The sequence below is a fragment of the Drosophila persimilis genome, unplaced genomic scaffold, assembly GCF_003286085.1.
Source record: "Drosophila persimilis strain 14011-0111.01,24,50 unplaced genomic scaffold, DperRS2 tig00000477-arrow-pilon, whole genome shotgun sequence".
NCBI classification, from domain to species: domain Eukaryota; kingdom Metazoa; phylum Arthropoda; class Insecta; order Diptera; family Drosophilidae; genus Drosophila; species Drosophila persimilis.
Genome location: NW_020825313.1, coordinates 747,225 through 765,002, shown reverse-complemented (window position 1 = coordinate 765,002; position 17,778 = coordinate 747,225). Strand labels below are relative to the sequence as shown.

General features: G+C 42.4%; 1 protein-coding gene across 1 annotated transcript; it reads left to right on the top strand.

The window, feature by feature from the left end:
* The first annotated feature begins 4,298 nt into the window (after positions 1 to 4,298).
* LOC113566066 (ras GTPase-activating protein 1-like) lies at positions 4,299 to 5,143 on the top strand. Its single transcript, XM_026989985.1, has 3 exons — positions 4,299 to 4,469; positions 4,564 to 4,783; positions 4,890 to 5,143. Exons 1-2 carry the CDS (start codon positions 4,328 to 4,330, stop codon positions 4,710 to 4,712), a joined length of 291 nt encoding a protein of 96 aa, XP_026845786.1. The 5' UTR covers positions 4,299 to 4,327; the 3' UTR covers positions 4,713 to 4,783; positions 4,890 to 5,143.
* Positions 5,144 to 17,778: the final 12,635 nt, after the last annotated feature.

Sequence of the window (17,778 nt, the reverse complement as noted above, 5' to 3'; positions counted from 1 at the left end):
AAATTATAATTTAACAATTATTTCCCAATTTGAATTGAAAAATTCAAAAGTAACACTTATTTGTAATTTTTATTAAAAAATGTATGAGTAATAAAATATATATTTTTTTCAATACAAATAAAAAATAACAATCATTTATACTCTTAATTTTTTCAAAATATATATATACATAGAATGTATTTCAAAGACGAATATTAAGGATAATACTATTTTCTTTTATATCCATTTTTATACCCGATACTCAAAATGAGTAGAGGGGTATATTAGATTTGTGGTGAAAGTGGATATAAGTTTTAAAATAAAAATTATAATTTAACAATTATTTCCCAATTTGAATTGAAAAATTCAAAAGTAACACTTATTTTTAATTTTTATTAAAAAATGTATGAGTAATAAAATATATATTTTTTTTCAATACAAATAAAAAATAACAATCACTTATACTCTACATTTTTTCAAAATTAATTTTTATGATTCAATAAAAATTGATACATAGCATGTATTTCAAAGACGAATATTAAGGATAATACTATTTTCTTTTATATCCATTTTTATACCCGATACTCAAAATGAGTAGAGGGGTATATTAGATTTGTGGTGAAAGTGGATGCGTGTAACGTCCAGAAGGAAGCGTTTCCGACCCCATAAGGTATATATGTTCTTGATCAGCATCAATAGTCAAGTCAATTGAGCCTTGTCTTTCTGTCCGTCCATCTGTCCGTCACTATGAGCGCCTAGTGCTCAGAGACTATGAGAGCTAGAGCAACGTAATATGTAATATTACTTCTGTAATATGTCACTGTTACAAGTGTATTGCAAAATTTCGCCCGTTCCACAAAAGTACGAAAATCTGTGGCATCCACAGATGTCGAGACTATTAAGGCTAAAGAAATAAATGTTGGTATCCACACTCCTGTTAGCCCCACCCCTTTCCGCCCCCGCAAAGGACGAAAATCTTTGGCATCCACAGATCTCAGAGACTACTAGAGCTAGAGTAACCAAATTTTGTATCCATACTCCTTGTAGATCTCACTATTGCAAGTGTATTTCAAAATTTCGTTTATTTTGCGTAATGTTCTCGCCCTTCGACCGACCCCGCTTAGTTAGTAAGAGGAGGGATTTGTAAGAAGTAAAAAAAAGGTAATTCCATCATGGCAGCAGCAACTCAAAACGTTTCCCCTCGATTCTTCTACATTCTGTTGCATTCGTAGTATTTATTGGCAAACAATATACCAATATATTCTAAAAATACTACAAAATTCCAAATTACCAAATAATAAGCCAGTTTTTTTAAAATTGTGATATATAAGTTTGTTCTAATATCGCTACATACAACTAAAATATATATTTTGGTGTATTCAATATCTTTCTCACATTGATTTATATAGGTAAAATGTACATTCACAACTCTTATTTGCGGACCCTGATTTCAATGCAAATTTACAATTTTTTGCTGAAAATTTTTTTAAAAATGTTGATTTTAAAAACTTTGGAAAGGTTGGAAAAAATTGTTTCTTGTGTTTTATATTTCATTTGTATGGTAAAATTAATAGGGCGTCGTTTTAGACATTGCTTATAAAAATCTATGGATAAGCGGCTAATGTGCAGCCGTCCAATTTATTCAGGTCCAAATTAAAGTTGCATTTATCAGCTTTTAGAATTCGAAAAGTTCATTGCATCTATGTATATGTAAGATACTTAAGCCATGTATACAAAAAACCACTACACGTAAAAAAAAAATGGCGCAATCTCGGCTAACTGTACATTTTTTAGTTTTTATAAAAGCAAGAAACTCTTGTCTCGTGCGAATGTGCTGAATGTTAAATTTAAAGGAAGCATCGATCTCTTTTGGGAAATATTATTGCAAATGCACATAATTCTAAAATTAGAATATTTCCTCTGATTTCGTCAAAAATCACAACAGCCACCTTTGTTTTGTTCCCGTGGACATTTCTTAGTTTTTTGCAACTACATATCTAGAAAACTAAAAATTGACGAGGTTTTGGGTACATTTTTTAATTCAAGTATGTATTTTGAATTTATGCACTCTTTCGTATACTCACCAAAATACCCAAAAAAATACAAACATTTTCCTTAGAACAGTCATATTAACAATGGGCGCGCTCAGAAGAACAACGTATCTTTTATAATGTATCAGGTATCATGTTTTTGAGCTTTGGCGAACGAATATGATACCTTTATTTCTATCGCGTCAACACACAGTGGTGATGCCGACGAAAGCAGGTGGCAAGAGTCAAACAATTTAATGACAGCTTGCACAATATGAATATGAATACTTTAGGACTTTAGGAGCAGTCAAAATGTATGTAACGTAGGAATCTGTTTTTGGAATCTTTTATTTTGTATACTTATTGTCATCAATACTCAGTGAAAACTATGATGTTTCACAGCCAGTTTTAAAGCAAAAACCTATTTTTCACATAATGTAGCTAGCTTTTCGATACGTTCCAGAGCCAACGCTATTACCAGCCTGCTTTTGGAGTATCTGGCAACAGGTGAAAAAGTCTTGGTAAAGTTGACTCCGTAACGTTGAGCAACCAGTCGGGAATTGGTCGAAATTGCCATCCTTGTCACGCTTTAGTGCGTACCCCCTCAGTACCCGTCAATGCCCCTTTTGCATTAGGAGGGACACGAATATCTTCAGCCTATATGCGTTCCAGGCTGACCAGTAAAAACCTTTCTAGGTGTGACACCTTTGTGCTCAATCTGAATTTGGCTGCGCGAAGACTGACTGTTTGTCATCTTCAACTCGATCTGAGCATTCTGGCTAATCTGTGTGTTTTATTTCGTTAAAATTAACTATATATTAATCTCCACTGGTCATCTCCAGAGCCTGTTCGTGGGGAATAAAATGTTCCATATGCTGGAATTCTACAAGTTTGGGCTACGCAGATTCAGCAGCACTCGCCGAAGCTTTGCGATTTCTATACAGGCTATTCTCAATGAAAATTACATCTTGTGCCCCAATTGCTGTTTCAGAGTAACCAACCTAATAATGTTCTTCTCCTTTTGGGAAAATAATTAGAAATAATTAGAAAATAAATAGCACCAAAGATCTGCAGATGACCGACACACGGCTTCCTTTCTGCCCATACTTTAAAAGGTGTCATGCCAGCTAATGTTGAAGATTCTGCAATGTTATCAACCGTTTCGTTTTCAAAAGTATCGATTTCTTTGCCGATTAGTTAATTAATTAATTAATTATTAACTAATTAATTTCTGCAAATGATTTAAATTGTTTCAACTTGACAAAGATTACGTCTCTTGTCTTCAAAATCTTAACAAACACAAAGCGCGATTTATCACGATGAATGTTACGAATTAGCACGATCTGCTTACGGAGTATTTATCCGAGAACAATTTTTGCACGGTTTGCTACCACGAAATTTTCGTTAGCCTCGGGCAGTCAAAATTTCTTCAGGAATTTCTTCTTTCAGTTTGTCGACGATCGCACAAAAATGATTTACTGCTTTAACAAGCAACAAGTTCCGCCAGAACTTTCCCTACTCCCTTTGCAGAGTTTCACCTAGGTTATCTGCAATGATTTAATACATAGCATAGTACTTGCAAGAGCGTTCTCGTCTTGTAATTCAAACTGTGCCTAATGCGCATCATCGTCGTTTTAATTTTTCACTTTTTGACCGCACATTACTGAGCACAACTCAGAATGTATTATAACGCTATAATTCTTGTTGTTGAGCTTATCGTTGAATGGAATGTCGAACCGATTTTCATAATCAAAGAGATTAGGCGAGATCAAATTCGAAAGAAAAATACAGAACACCCAATGCGTTGTCAAAGTTTATTCAACAGCTTTTGGTGTTTTATTCAGCTTGACCCAAAAAGCTGCATTTGTTCGATTTTTAGGAATGCAAAATTTCTTAATATATTCTGTAGCATTCTCAAGTTTTGATCATCTCTAAAAAATAAACCTTGTGCAAATACTCGGTTTTATAAACATTTTAAAATCGTTAACGGATTTATGTCGTGTTAAGTATGTTTGTTTCAGTCAGAGCTTTAAATATATTTAAAAATAAACCTTAAGAAAACACTTATTTTCAAAATCCGTTAGACAGAAAACAAATTTGTTTCAGTCTGAGCTTTAAATCTATTTAAAAAAAGTTGAAACGAAGTCGAAAACGACTACGTATGTATGTGCAATGTTTCATCGACTAATTTTAAATTTAATGTGTCACAGATAGCTAGCCAAAAGTCATATTACAAGATATAAATGAATTTATTATCAAAATGATTAATTACTATTAAAATTTGTTATTCAATCTATCTATTTTTTAAGGAACAATACATGGAGGTTGTAAATCCGTTTATACTAAAAAATAAGGAGCGTATGATAGTATTCTTGGATCAGCTTTCTTTGTGTTCTGAATCGAATACACCGTTGGGAATGTTTGTCGAACAAAGTATAAATCATAATGCACAAGACACCGGTAAACTTTATTGAAATCCCCTTATAAATCTCTAAAAAACACCAGTATTCATTATAATTAAATATACTATCGATTTATATAATCACACTTGCAGGACGAGAGCTAGCTACATTGCATCACATCTGTGTATCGTATTTGCCAGAACTTCAGGAGCTATCGAATATACTCTCAATCAAGAAGCTCGTCACAGTCACGGATATGTTGACCAAGCATAAGCTGAAATATCGCGAGATGATCAGCTAAACCTCGAGTGAATCAGAGCGAAACTAGCACTACCGTGGCAACTGCCGTTGCAATACAGCTCTCAGTTCTAAGTACATATTAGTGTTACTTATTATATTATATATAAACTTATTATATAAACTGTAATTATAAAAATGTTTCCAGCACAGTCTAAATATAAAATTTTTATTTTTATAGATCTTGAAATATGTGCACGTGCTAAATTATGCAGTGGATTTAATACAAAAAGTTATAAACATTCTTTCTATATACATATAAGCCGTATATTAAATATAACCATATATGTAAGGTAATACATAAATATAACATTAATATTAAACAGCTGGCACAAAATAATAGGTCAAAATATAAGTGAATATTCATAAAAAACATGGCAAGTAGCCAAGATATACTCAAAATATGAACAAAGAATGAAATTATAACAAAATCAATACGATGTACAATTTTTTTGTAAATGAATAAGCGTGGGAATTCTTGAAGGAATAGTATCACTCAGGTTGCAGCGAAATAAAACATGCTCCAATTCCATAGCTACAATGCACAGTGGTAATTTGGATAATTTGAGCATACGCTTCTGATAAAGAACTTCAAAAATGTTAAGTTCAAGGAGATATGAGCCTTTAAAGGCTCTTTCAGGAGGAATCAAAAGTTAATTATGTAAGTATGCTTCTGTTTTTGGTCTCTTTTATTATCAGTATTCATTTTGATCAATATTCAATATCAAACTATGCTGGTTCATCGACTGTTTCAAAGTAAACCATATTCTCCAAACAATCTACTTTTTGGGTTATTTTTGCAACTTTTACTTGACCAACAGAAAAATGTTCTTTAAATATATTCTTGGACATTGATATGCAATGACTGCATCTTTCAAGTGGCGATGCAATTACTGCACCATCAAGTGGACCGTGTGACACCAGTAGAAGGCTGTTACACGCGGATCCCAGGTTAAAAGCAGCCCTCCGCAACCGAACGCGAACATACATGAGAGATAGCTGTTAGACTAATATGCGAGGAAAATTTCTTGGACGTTGACATGCAATGACTTCATCTTTCAATTGGCGATGCAATAACTGCACTATAAAGTGGCCCGTGTGACACCAGCAGACGCTTGTTATATAGGGGTCGTCAAATTCCTTTGACCATCTCTTTATAAACCCAAGCACGCCCATGTCCTTATTTACCATGGAAGAAATGTGTGTCCGAAAACTAAAGCTTGCCGTCTAATAAAACACCAAGATCATCTACCAGGGTAATCTCAAGAGAACAACCACACAAGGTATGCGGAGCCAAGAAGGGGCTATAAAGATGAAATTTCATAACTTTGCATTTCCAGGCATTAAGATGTAACAAGTTAGCACAACACCATGACTGAAAGTTATTGAGATCGGATTGCAAGCGAGAATGAAATGAAATGTCCTTATACTGGACACAGAGTTAACATCATCCGCATACATAAGTATTTGAGAGTATGTTAATACCAAAGGCAAGTCATTTATAAAAAGTGTGAAGAGTAAGGGGCCTAGATGGCTGCCCTGTGTTACTCCCGAAGAAACCTTTACTGGTAAAGAGGGGGAGTTTTTGAAGAGGACTCTTTAAGACCTGGAACAAAGATAGCTAGAAATCCATCTCAGGAGGTTGGGCGGAAACCCTAAAAGGTCAAGCTTATGCGCTAAAAGGGAATGGTTTACAGAGTCGAATGCTTTACTAAAGTCGGTGTAAATAACATCCGTCTGTAAGTTACCTTGAAAGCCTTTAATAATGAAAGAGGTAAACTCTAACAAGTTCGTGGTGGTTGATCGCCGCCTTATAAATCCATGCTGAGTTGGAGATATAAGTGACTTGCAGAGTGTTGCAAGTGCGGAGCTAAATCCTTCTCAAACATTTTGGGAATAGCAGATATCTTTGCTATACCTCTATAATTTTTTGCTTCAGACTTGCTACCCTTTTTATGGAGAGAAATAATAAATTATTCCTTTCAGATCGGTGGGAAGCATGAAGAATCAATGGACAGGGTTAATAGTTTAAGCAAAGGTCCACTCAGAGCCTCGGCGCAGTACCTGAGTACACAACCTGGAACCCCGTCTGGACCCGGTGAAAACACCGGCTTAACTAGTCGAAGATCATAAAGTAGGGAACATTCATTTAACAAGGGACTAAAAATGCCGTTCGACCTCGGTAAACCGTATGAGTACGGATGACCAGAGTAGCTTTCCTCAGAATAGGTGGTTTGGAAAAATTGTGCAAAAAGATCGGCAATTGCCTGATATTTGCTGAGGTATTACAAAATGATAGCAAGGATGGGTGTACGGACGTTCTACGCTTACTGTTTACGAAGCAGTAAAACTGTTTAGGGTCCTGAGAAAAACGTATCCTGCATTGAGATATATTATAGCATTGAGAATTAAGAACTGAAAAGTTTGACCGAGCTATTACATAGCGAGAGTGAGAAGTAGGAGAACCCACTTCTTGAAATTTTTTATAAAGTGTTGATTTTAAGTTTTTTAGAGGTTTTTTTTTGGTAAAGGGGGTTTTCCAGATCTAATCGGACAGGAAAGCGGGACACAAGAATCAAAAAATGTGCCAAGAGCATTGTAAAAAATGTTTGTGCCTTTTATGACATCAGTGCACAAGTACAAAGCGGACCAATCAAAATCCCGAATAAGATTATTAAGCTTCGTAAACTCGACCGATCCAATACAGTTGGTCCTATATCTAGCGACACTTCGAAAGTAGGATGGTAGGCGTCTTCAGGTATAGTGAGCGGAAGGGCTCGGGTTAACAACACTAAGGTGGGATCCGATACAAAGCACAGATCAAGCAATATACCCAAGGAATGTTTCACATGGTTGACCTGAGACAGGGACAGGTCAAGCAAGCCGTCAACAAAGTCATGTCGTGACAAGGGCACTAGGATACTAGACTCGTTTACCGAAGACCAAACAGTTCCTGGCAAGTTGAAGTCACCAAGAACTATCATACGATCTTTATCAGATAGCGAGGAATAAACAGCGGCTAAAGCGGACAAGTGCTGCTCATAAATTGAAATATCCGAAGAAGGTGGGATATACGAGCAAGTAATGAATATAGCGAAAGCGGGAAGAATCAGTTTTACACACAGGAATTCCAGTTCCTGTTGAATTTGGACTGTGAAGTGCTCTGACGTGAAGTAAGAGTTCACTGCAATTAGAACCTCTCCTGCACGTCGATACGAACGGTCCTTTCTAAAAGTTGTGTACCGACCTACCAAAACCTCGGAACTAAGAATGTCCGGCTTTAACCAGATTTCAGTAAACACAATAACGTGGGAAGCAAATTCAACACTTTCCCGGAAAAGAATGCTGAGCTTACTAAGCAAGCCTCTTACATTCTGATAGGATACTAAGAGGGGGGTGGAGAGAGGTTGTTAAGCTATTAAGCGTTTTTAATAACTGTTGCAATTTGAAGTTAATGAAAGTCGAGGGGCTGTTTATAATTCACAATTTATTTTCATATGTAAACCTAAACCTTATCGCGTATGTACATATGGGGATGATTCGGCGAACGATTGATGCGAGGATGTTAATCTAACAGCTGCGACGATTAGCTCAAGACTGCCCATGCAAGGGCTGACGGGCCAATCTGCCGGGCCCTATGCAGCAAGCTTAGACGCGAGCGAGAGCGTATGATAGCCCGAGATTGTTAGAGCTGCTCGGGGACGCTGTTAAGCCGAGTCCGAGAGATTGCGACATAAGGAGACGAAAGAATTCCGCTGCATGCGCATATGCGGTAGCAAATGATCTTTGCAGTGGGGGCATTGGAAACGACAAAACCAAAATGCATTTCCTTTGGGCCGCACCACTGGCAATAATTTAAAATATTTAAGCTGCTTGACCTGACATACTCCCGCCGTTGGAAGCCTGACTTTCAACAGCATCTTTAAGGGGCAGCAGGCACAGCTTGTTGACGGCGCGTTTTGTGATTCCAGATGACGTCTTCAGCACAGCAACTCGGGAAACGCCATCTCGTCCGGGCAAAAGCTCGACCACTCTCGCCAGTGGCCACTTCATGGGAGGAAGATTCTCATCCTTGACAAGAACCAAATCTGCGACAGCTAAACTAGGCTTCGCAGTGCGCCACTTTGAGCGCTGCTGCAGTGACGTTATGTACTCCTCCTTCCACCGGGACCAAAAGAGCTGCTGCAGGTACGAAACGCGCTGCCAGCCGTCCAGGCGATCGAAGTTTAGCTGCGTGACGTCAGGCTCAGCGAACGAAGCAGGAGGGCCACCATTCAAGAAATGCGCTGGAGTTAGAATATCTAGATCGGCAGGGCTCTCTGAAATTGAAACTAAAGGTCTGGAATTAATCACTGCCGTGATGAGGCACAACAGCGTCCGCAGCTCGTCAAATCCAAGAACCGAGTTGCCTATCGCACGGTAGAAGTGGTACTTGGCCATCTTCACTGCAGCCTCCCATAGACCACCAAAATGAGGGGAGCGCGGAGGAATGAAATGCCAGTCTATAGCCTCGACCAAGCAAAAATCTAGCAGCGCCTTCTGATGGTCATCGCTGAGGACCAGGCGCTTTAATTCCATCAGCTCATTCTTAGCGCCGACAAAATTGGTTGCGTTGTCTGACCAAATTTGCCGCGGCTTTCGTCTGGTACATATGAAGCGCTTTAGTCCATGTAGAAAAGCAACTGTGGATAAGTCCTTTATAAGCTCCAGATGAACAGCCTTGGTAGCGAAACAAATGAAGACGCAGACGAAGCACTTGATTGGAGCCTTGTTGCGTGCCTCCGGTTTGTAGAAAAACGGCCCACAGAAGTTCACGCCTGTGATCTCAAAGGCATGAGAACCATCGAGCCGCTCCTTTGGAAGATCCGCCATAATATGCTCCAATAGCCTGGACTTCAGTCGAAAGCATCTTACGCACTTGTTTACTGCCTTGTTTACCGTCTTCCTCTCCCCAATAGGCCAATATTGGGATCGAATTAGTCCAAGCAAAGCTCGAGGACCAGCGTGCAGATTCCGCTCATGAAAATGGGAGATTATTGCTAGAGTCAGTGAATGGCTTCTGGGCAAGATGATTGGATGACGGCCATCAAAATCCAACGAAGAGTTTTTCAGTCGACCATCTACCCTGAGAAGTCCAAACTGATCCATGAATGGCGATAACGATGCGATTGAGCTCGATGAGGAGACTGTTCCCTTTGCCCGCAGTGACTTCATGTCCTCCCATAGCTGAGTACGCTGGACTAGTCGTAGCAATACCTGGGTTCCATGTTCAATGTCTGAGACAGTGAGTCCGGGGCACCGAATTCGGTTGCAAAACTTGTGAATGTATCCGAAAACGCGTTGCAAAGAAGCAAATGAATTCGCATACTTGGAATCAGCAATAATGTCCATGTAGGGCGATTTGACCAGAAGAGCCTTCCGACGAAGTTTAAGGGCTGGCTTATCAGGTAGCACAGTGGGTGGCCAGTCATCTGAGGAGCCGCAAAGAAATGGAGGACCATGAGCCCAAAGAGGTGACTCATTCAGCTCAGTCGGATGAGCCCCTCGAGACAGAATGTCGGCTGGGTTTAAAGCTGTGGGAACATAGCGCCATTCCATTTTTTCGGTCATTTCCTGAATCGTTGACACTCTATTTGCAACAAAAATATTAAATCTTGACGGCTCGTCCCGAATCCAAGAGAGCGCAACGGCAGAATCACACCAACAGTAACACCTTCCCTTGAATACATTCATTCCAGCTACCTCAGATATGAGCCTAGCCAGCAACTCCGCTCCACAAAGCTCCAACTTTGGTACTGTAAGTGTCTTCAAAGGAGCCACACGAGATTTGGCACAAAGTAAGTGACTGCTGGAATGCTGACCCTTGGACACGACATAAATGCATGCACCATAAGCCTCGATGCTGGCATCGCAAAATCCGTGAATTTCCAGCGTAGAGTCTGGAAGGAGTACAAGCCGAGGAAATTCAAGTCGACGAATCTGACCAAAACTGGTGCACATTTCCTGCCACTCGGTGTTCAGTGCGACTGGAAGGCTTTCATCCCAGGACAACTTCTCTTGGCACAAACGTTGGAGAACGATTTTGGATTTAGTATTTAAGGGACCAGCTAGTCCGAGAGGATCGTAGAATCGCGCTATGGATGACAAAACAGAGCGCCTGCAGGAATTCAAAGAAGATTGAAGGGCCGAGAACGAAAATAATAGTAGATCAGAAACCGGATCCCACGCAAGTCCTAAAGTTTTGGTCACATGGCTGCCATCGTCGAACTTCAAAAATGTTTCCTTGTCCTCTTCCGGAACTCCATCCAGCACAGCAGGGACGTTCGAACACCATTTCCTCAATCTGAACTGACCTCTAGCCAAAATTCCAGTAGTTTGCTCCCGAATTCGGATAGCCTCCTCCTGCGAGCTGGCTCCAGATATCAGGTCATCCACGTAAAAGTCACGGCGAAGGATTTCAGCTCCAACTGGAAACGCCATCTGCTCATCCATTGCCAACTGATGCATCGCTCGCACAGATAGATAGGAGGCAGGCTTCGTCCCATAAGTAACGGTGTCCAATTGAAACACACGCAAGTCTTCTTCCCTGGAGTTTCTCCACAGAATACACTGCAAGTTGCTATCCTCGGTCGAGACTCATACACAACGATACATCTTACAGATATCTCCCGTAATCGCAACGGCGTATGACCGAAATCGAGCAAGAATATGAAACAGTTTGGGTTGGATTACGGGACCAGCCATTAAAACGTCGTTCAGGGAATATCCAGATGAGGTTGAAGCGGATCCATCAAAAACGACGCGAAGCTTGGTCGTAGAACTATCTTCCTTCATGACGCAATGGTGAGGCAAAAAATATCGGCAGTTGCTGATTGACTGGGTAGGAACCTGAGAGATATGGCCTAAATCAAGGTACTCCATTATAAATGCTGCATACTGAGATTTAACATCAGGGCGACGATCTAACTTTCTCTCAAGGGTCAGGAATCTACGAAGCGCTTGATTGTAAAATTCTCCAAGGAGATCCAAATTATATTTTGCTGACAGCCGAACACAATAATCGCCTTTATGTAGTCGACGGAAATGCTGCACAAAGTGTGCTTAACAATCTAGCTCTTCTTTGGTAGACTTTATTATTGGTTCGATGCAATTTTCTACCTCCCAAAACCTCCGAAGAAGCACCTCAAGCCGATCCTCTAGACTATTATCCTCAGCAGCTACGGCCCGAGCGCGAGAGACCATCAACGAGGAACCTTTTAAACGCGAACAACTTCCAGACACGACCCATCCCAAGCGCGTTTTCTGAATTGAAGGCAATCCTGGCAGTAGCTTGACCTGACCAACACACAGGAGTTCGAAAAACAGACTTGCGCCAATTAGCAGATCGACACGCTGCGGCTTATAAAACTCCGGATCAGCTAGTGGTATGTTAGATGGAATTTTCCAGTTTTGAGTGTCAATTCCAAGGCTTGGCTGTCGATCGGTTATGCTAGAGGCTACAATGGCAGTGATGAGAGTTGAGTAATCCGATTAGCGAGAGTGCAGGCTAACGTTGACCGAAAATCCATCCGTGCCGAAGCTAGAGTCGCCTATTCCCGAGACTGCAGTCGATGATTTCATTTTTCGAAGCTGAAGCTGATTCGCGAAACGAGAAGTTATTAGATGCAACTGGGAGCCGGAATCCAGCAACGCTCGGCAGGGAACTAAAACACCGGAACGATTTTTGACTAAGACCGTGGCCGTGGCAAGTAGAACAACATCATTCCTGAGATCTTGGGCAATAAGGGCAGACGAGGTAGCCGCTGAAGTAGAGGGCTCAGTGGTATGCTCAGACGGCGTAGACTCAGACAGCGCAGACTGAGATGGAGTATACGGCGCTGATTTCCCTTGGACTGCGGTGTCTTCAGGGCTACCAAAATGAAGGAGGGTATGGTGTCTACCACCGCAGGTACGACAGTTGCTCGAGGTGCACTGAAGTAATCGATGCCCTGTTCTGAGACAATTTATACACAACGAAAGCCGCTTGGCTTCTTTATGGCGATTTGTGGGGGACAGCACTTTAAACTTCTGACAGTGCTGGACCTCGTGAGCACCATCGTTGCACAGCGCGCAGCGTGCTAGGGTTTGGTTCGTTGTAACCAATGTGGACCTAGAATTATTATGCTTTCTACTTCTGCCCACCTGATTGCTCAACGCATAGCTTGCCATAGAAAACTCCATCATCTCCAATGATCTGCATCGCTGCTCCAAGAACGAGGCCATAGATTCCCACGACGGAATTAAGTTGGCGAATGCGGGGTCGTTGAATCGTTCCTCCCACTTCTCTTGGTTCGCTGGATCCAGTTTTCGGAGAAGCTTCTGCACGATGATGCATCCTGCGATCTGCTCATTGGTGCCCAAACCCTGGAGTGCGCGCATATGTGAATTGAACTTGTCTGAAAGCTCCCGAAGCATGACCACTGACCCAGGTTCCACAGCCTGAAGCGCCAAGATCTCATTGATGTGTGCCTGAAAAACCAATCGCCGATTATTGAATCTGTTTTCCAACAAATCTAATGCCACAGCATAATTGCCATCTGAGATTTCCAGCGACCGAACAGTCTCCAATGCCGAATCCCGCAGACAGGAACGCAAATGCTGGAGCTTTTCTATGTTTGTTAAGTCCGGATGGCTGTCGATGATGGTGGCAAACATTGAATAAAAGTCCGTCCAGTTCGCATACCCGCCGCTAAACGTCGGCAATTGTATAGGAGGCAGGGATGGTACTTGTCTACGGTGAGGTAGAAATAGCGAGCCGGCAAAATCAACCTTAGTGTTTCCGCCAGCCAAGGTAGAATGAAACGGCATGCGGCCGCTACTCTTAGCCATTTCCCTCATAATCACCGCCTTCAGCGAGCTTGCAAGTGACTCAAAAATGTCACACAAAGCACTGTGAATTTCGCTTCGATCCAATTCCTCAAGCTCGCCGTGAAACATCTCAAATTTTCCGATCAACTTCTCGACTTGCTCTTACGTTACCACGAGCATGTAGTAGTCACAGTCCGACGACTCATTCTGCACAGCGGTAGCTAACCTTTTCATTTTCTCGTCGACTTCCGTTGACTTAAGCTTCAAAAAAGACACCCTGTTTTGCTCACTGGTCATTGGAATTTCGTAATCAGCATTAAGTTCCTTGGTAGCAGCAGCGTTAGCAGAAAGACCAACGTCTCTAGCGGGAAGATGATCGCAAAGAGTAACACAAGCAATAGACGACAATAACCGAGCACAGCAAGCGAACAGCCATGTACAAACCGTATATACAAAGGCGGCCGGTGTAAGAAACGTTTCTTGCGGGAAGATGACCGAAAACAGAAGCGCAAGCCAACAGCTACGTGCACTACCGAATATGCAGGGGAGGCCGGTGTATATATGTGTGGATAACTTATGTGGTTGATGACACTGGTTGAGATGGCAATTAGTTTAGATCTTTGAATGCTATATTAGTTTGTGATTGCACTGATGGATTATTTATTGCACAATCACGTCGGGGTCACCAAATGTTAAGCTATTAAGCGTTTTTAATAACTGTTGCAATTTGAAGTTAATGAAAGTCGAGAGGCTGTTTATAATTCACAATTTATTTGTATATGTAAACCTACTTATCGCGTATGTACATATGGGGATGATTGGGCGAACGATTGATGCGAGGATTTTAATCTAACAGCTGCGACGATTAGCTCAAGACTGCCCATGCAAGGGCTGACGGGCCAATCTGCCGGGCCCTATGCAGCAAGCTTAGACGCGAGCGAGAGCGTATGATAGCCCGAGAGCGTTAGAGCTGCTCGGGGACGCTGTTAAGCCGAGTCCGAGAGATTGCGACATAAGGAGACGAAAGAATTCCGCTGCATGCGCATATGCGGTAGCAAATGATCTTTGCAGTGGGGGCATTGGAAACGACAAAACCAAAATGCATTTCCTTTGGGCCGCACCACTGGCAATAATTTAAAATATTTAAGCTGCTTGACCTGACATACTCCCGCCGTTGGAAGCCTGACTTTCAACAGCATCTTTAAGGGGCAGCAGGCACAGCTTGTTGACGGCGCGTTTTGTGATTCCAGATGACGTCTTCAGCACAGCAACTCGGGAAACGCCATCTCGTCCGGGCAAAAGCTCGACCACTCTCGCCAGTGGCCACTTCATGGGAGGAAGATTCTCATCCTTGACAAGAACCAAATCTGCGACAGCTAAACTAGGCTTCGCAGTGCGCCACTTTGAGCGCTGCTGCAGTGACGTTATGTACTCCTCCTTCCACCGGGACCAAAAGAGCTGCTGCAGGTACGAAACGCGCTGCCAGCCGTCCAGGCGATCGAAGTTTAGCTGCGTGACGTCAGGCTCAGCGAACGAAGCAGGAGGGCCACCATTCAAGAAATGCGCTGGAGTTAGAACATCTAGATCGGCAGGGCTCTCTGAAATTGAAACTAAAGGTCTGGAATTAATCACTGCCGTGATGAGGCACAACAGCGTCCGCAGCTCGTCAAATCCAAGAACCGAGTTGCCTATCGCACGGTAGAAGTGGTACTTGGCCGTCTTCACTGCAGCCTCCCATAGACCACCAAAATGAGGGGAGCGCGGAGGAATGAAATGCCAGTCTATAGCCTCGACCAAGCAAAAATCTAGCAGCGCCTTCTGATGGTCATCGCTGAGGACCAGGCGCTTTAATTCCATCAGCTCATTCTTAGCGCCGACAAAATTGGTTGCGTTGTCTGACCAAATTTGCCACGGCTTTCGTCTGGTACATATGAAGCGCTTTAGTCCATGTAGAAAAGCAACTGTGGATAAGTCCTTTATAAGCTCCAGATGAACAGCCTTGGTAGCGAAACAAATGAAGACGCAGACGAAGCACTTGATTGGAGCCTTGTTGCGTGCCTCTGGTTTGTAGAAAAACGGCCCACAGAAGTTCACGCCTGTGATCTCAAAGGCATGAGAACCATCGAGCCGCTCCTTTGGAAGATCCGCCATAATATGCTTCAATAGCCTGGACTTCAGTCGAAAGCATCTTACGCACTTGTTTACTGCCTTGTTTACCGTCTTCCTCTCCCCAATAGGCCAATATCGGGATCGAATTAGTCCAAGCAAAGCTCGAGGACCAGCGTGCAGATTCCGCTCATGAAAATGGGAGATTATTGCTAGAGTCAGTGAATGGCTGCTGGGCAAGATGATTGGATGACGGCCATCAAAATCCAACGAAGAGTTTTTCAGTCGACCATCTACCCTGAGAAGTCCAAACTGATCCATGAATGGCGATAACGATGCGATTGAGCTCGATGAGGAGACTGCTCCCTTTGCCCGCAGTGACTTCATGTCCTCCCATAGCTGAGTACGCTGGACTAGTCGTAGCAATACCTGGGTTCCATGTTCAATGTCTGAGACAGTGAGTCCGGGGCACCGAATTCGGTTGCAAAACTTGTGAATGTATCCGAAAACGCGTTGCAAAGAAGCAAATGAATTCGCATACTTGGAATCAGCAATAATGTCCATCTAGGGCGATTTGACCAGAAGAGCCTTCCGACGAAGTTCAAGGGCTGGCTTATCAGGTAGCACAGTGGGTGGCCAGTCATCTGAGGAGCCGCAAAGAAATGGAGGACCATGAGCCCAAAGAGGTGACTCATTCAGCTCAGTCGGATGAGCCCCTCGAGACAGAATGTCGGCTGGGTTTAAAGCTGTGGGAACATAGCGCCATTCCATTTTTTCGGTCATTTCCTGAATCGTTGACACTCTATTTGCAACAAAAATATTAAATCTTGACGGCTCGTCCCGAATCCAAGAGAGCGCAACGGCAGAATCACACCAACAGTAACACCTTCCCTTGAATACATTCATTCCAGCTACCTCAGATATGAGCCTAGCCAGCAACTCCGCTCCACAAAGCTCCAACTTTGGTACTGTAAGTGTCTTCAAAGGAGCCACACGAGATTTGGCACAAAGTAAGTGACTGCTGGAATGCTGACCCTTGGACACGACATAAATGCATGCACCATAAGCCTCGATGCTGGCATCGCAAAATCCGTGAATTTCCAGCGTAGAGTCTGGAAGGAGTACAAGCCGAGGAAATTCAAGTCGACGAATCTGACCAAATCTGGTGCATATTTCCTGCCACTCGGTGTTCAGTGCGACTGGAAGGCTTTCATCCCAGGAAAACTTCTCTTGGCACAAACGCTGGAGAAAGATTTTGGATTTAGTATTTAAGGGACCACCTAGTCCGAGAGGATTGTAGAATCGCGCTATGGATGACAAAACAGAGCGCCTGCAGGAATTCAAAGTAGATTGAAGGGCCGAGAACGAAAATAATAGTAGATCAGAAACCGGATCCCACGCAAGTCCTAAAGTTTTGGTCACATGGCTGCCATCGTCGAACTTCAAAAATGTTTCCTTGTCCTCTTCCGGAACTCCATCCAGCACAGCAGGGACGTTCGAACACCATTTCCTCAATCTGAACTGACCTCTAGCCAAAATTCCAGTAGTTTGCTCCCGAATTCGGATAGCCTCCTCCTGCGAGCTGGCTCTAGATATCAGGTCATCCACGTAGAAGTCACGGCGAAGGATTTCAGCTCCAACTGGAAACGCCATCTGCTCGTCCATTGCCAACTGATGCATCGCTCGCACAGATAGATAGGAGGCAGGCTTCGTCCCATAAGTAACGGTGTCCAATTGAAACACACGCAAGTCTTCTTCCCTGGAGTTTCTCCACAGAATACACTGCAAGTTGCTATCCTCGGTCGAGACTCATACACAACGATACATCTTACAGATATCTCCCGTAATCGCAACGGCGTATGACCGAAATCGAGCAAGAATATGAAACAGTTTGGGTTGGATTACGGGACCAGCCATTAAAACGTCGTTCAGGGAATATCCAGATGAGGTTGAAGCGGATCCATCAAAAACGACGCGAAGCTTGGTCGTATAACTATCTTCCTTCATGACGCAATGGTGAGGCAAAAAATATCGGCAGTTGCTGATTGACTGGGTAGGAACCTGAGACATATGGCCTAAATCAAGGTACTCCATTATAAATGCTGCATACTGAGATT

Coding starts and splice junctions, on each gene's coding strand:
- LOC113566066 (XM_026989985.1), top strand. CDS start 4,328: ATGGAGGTTGTAAATCCGTTTATACTAAAAAATAAGGAGCGTATGATA. Junction 4,470..4,563: donor TCATAATGCACAAGACACCG/GTAAACTTTATT, acceptor TCACACTTGCAG/GACGAGAGCTAGCTACATTG.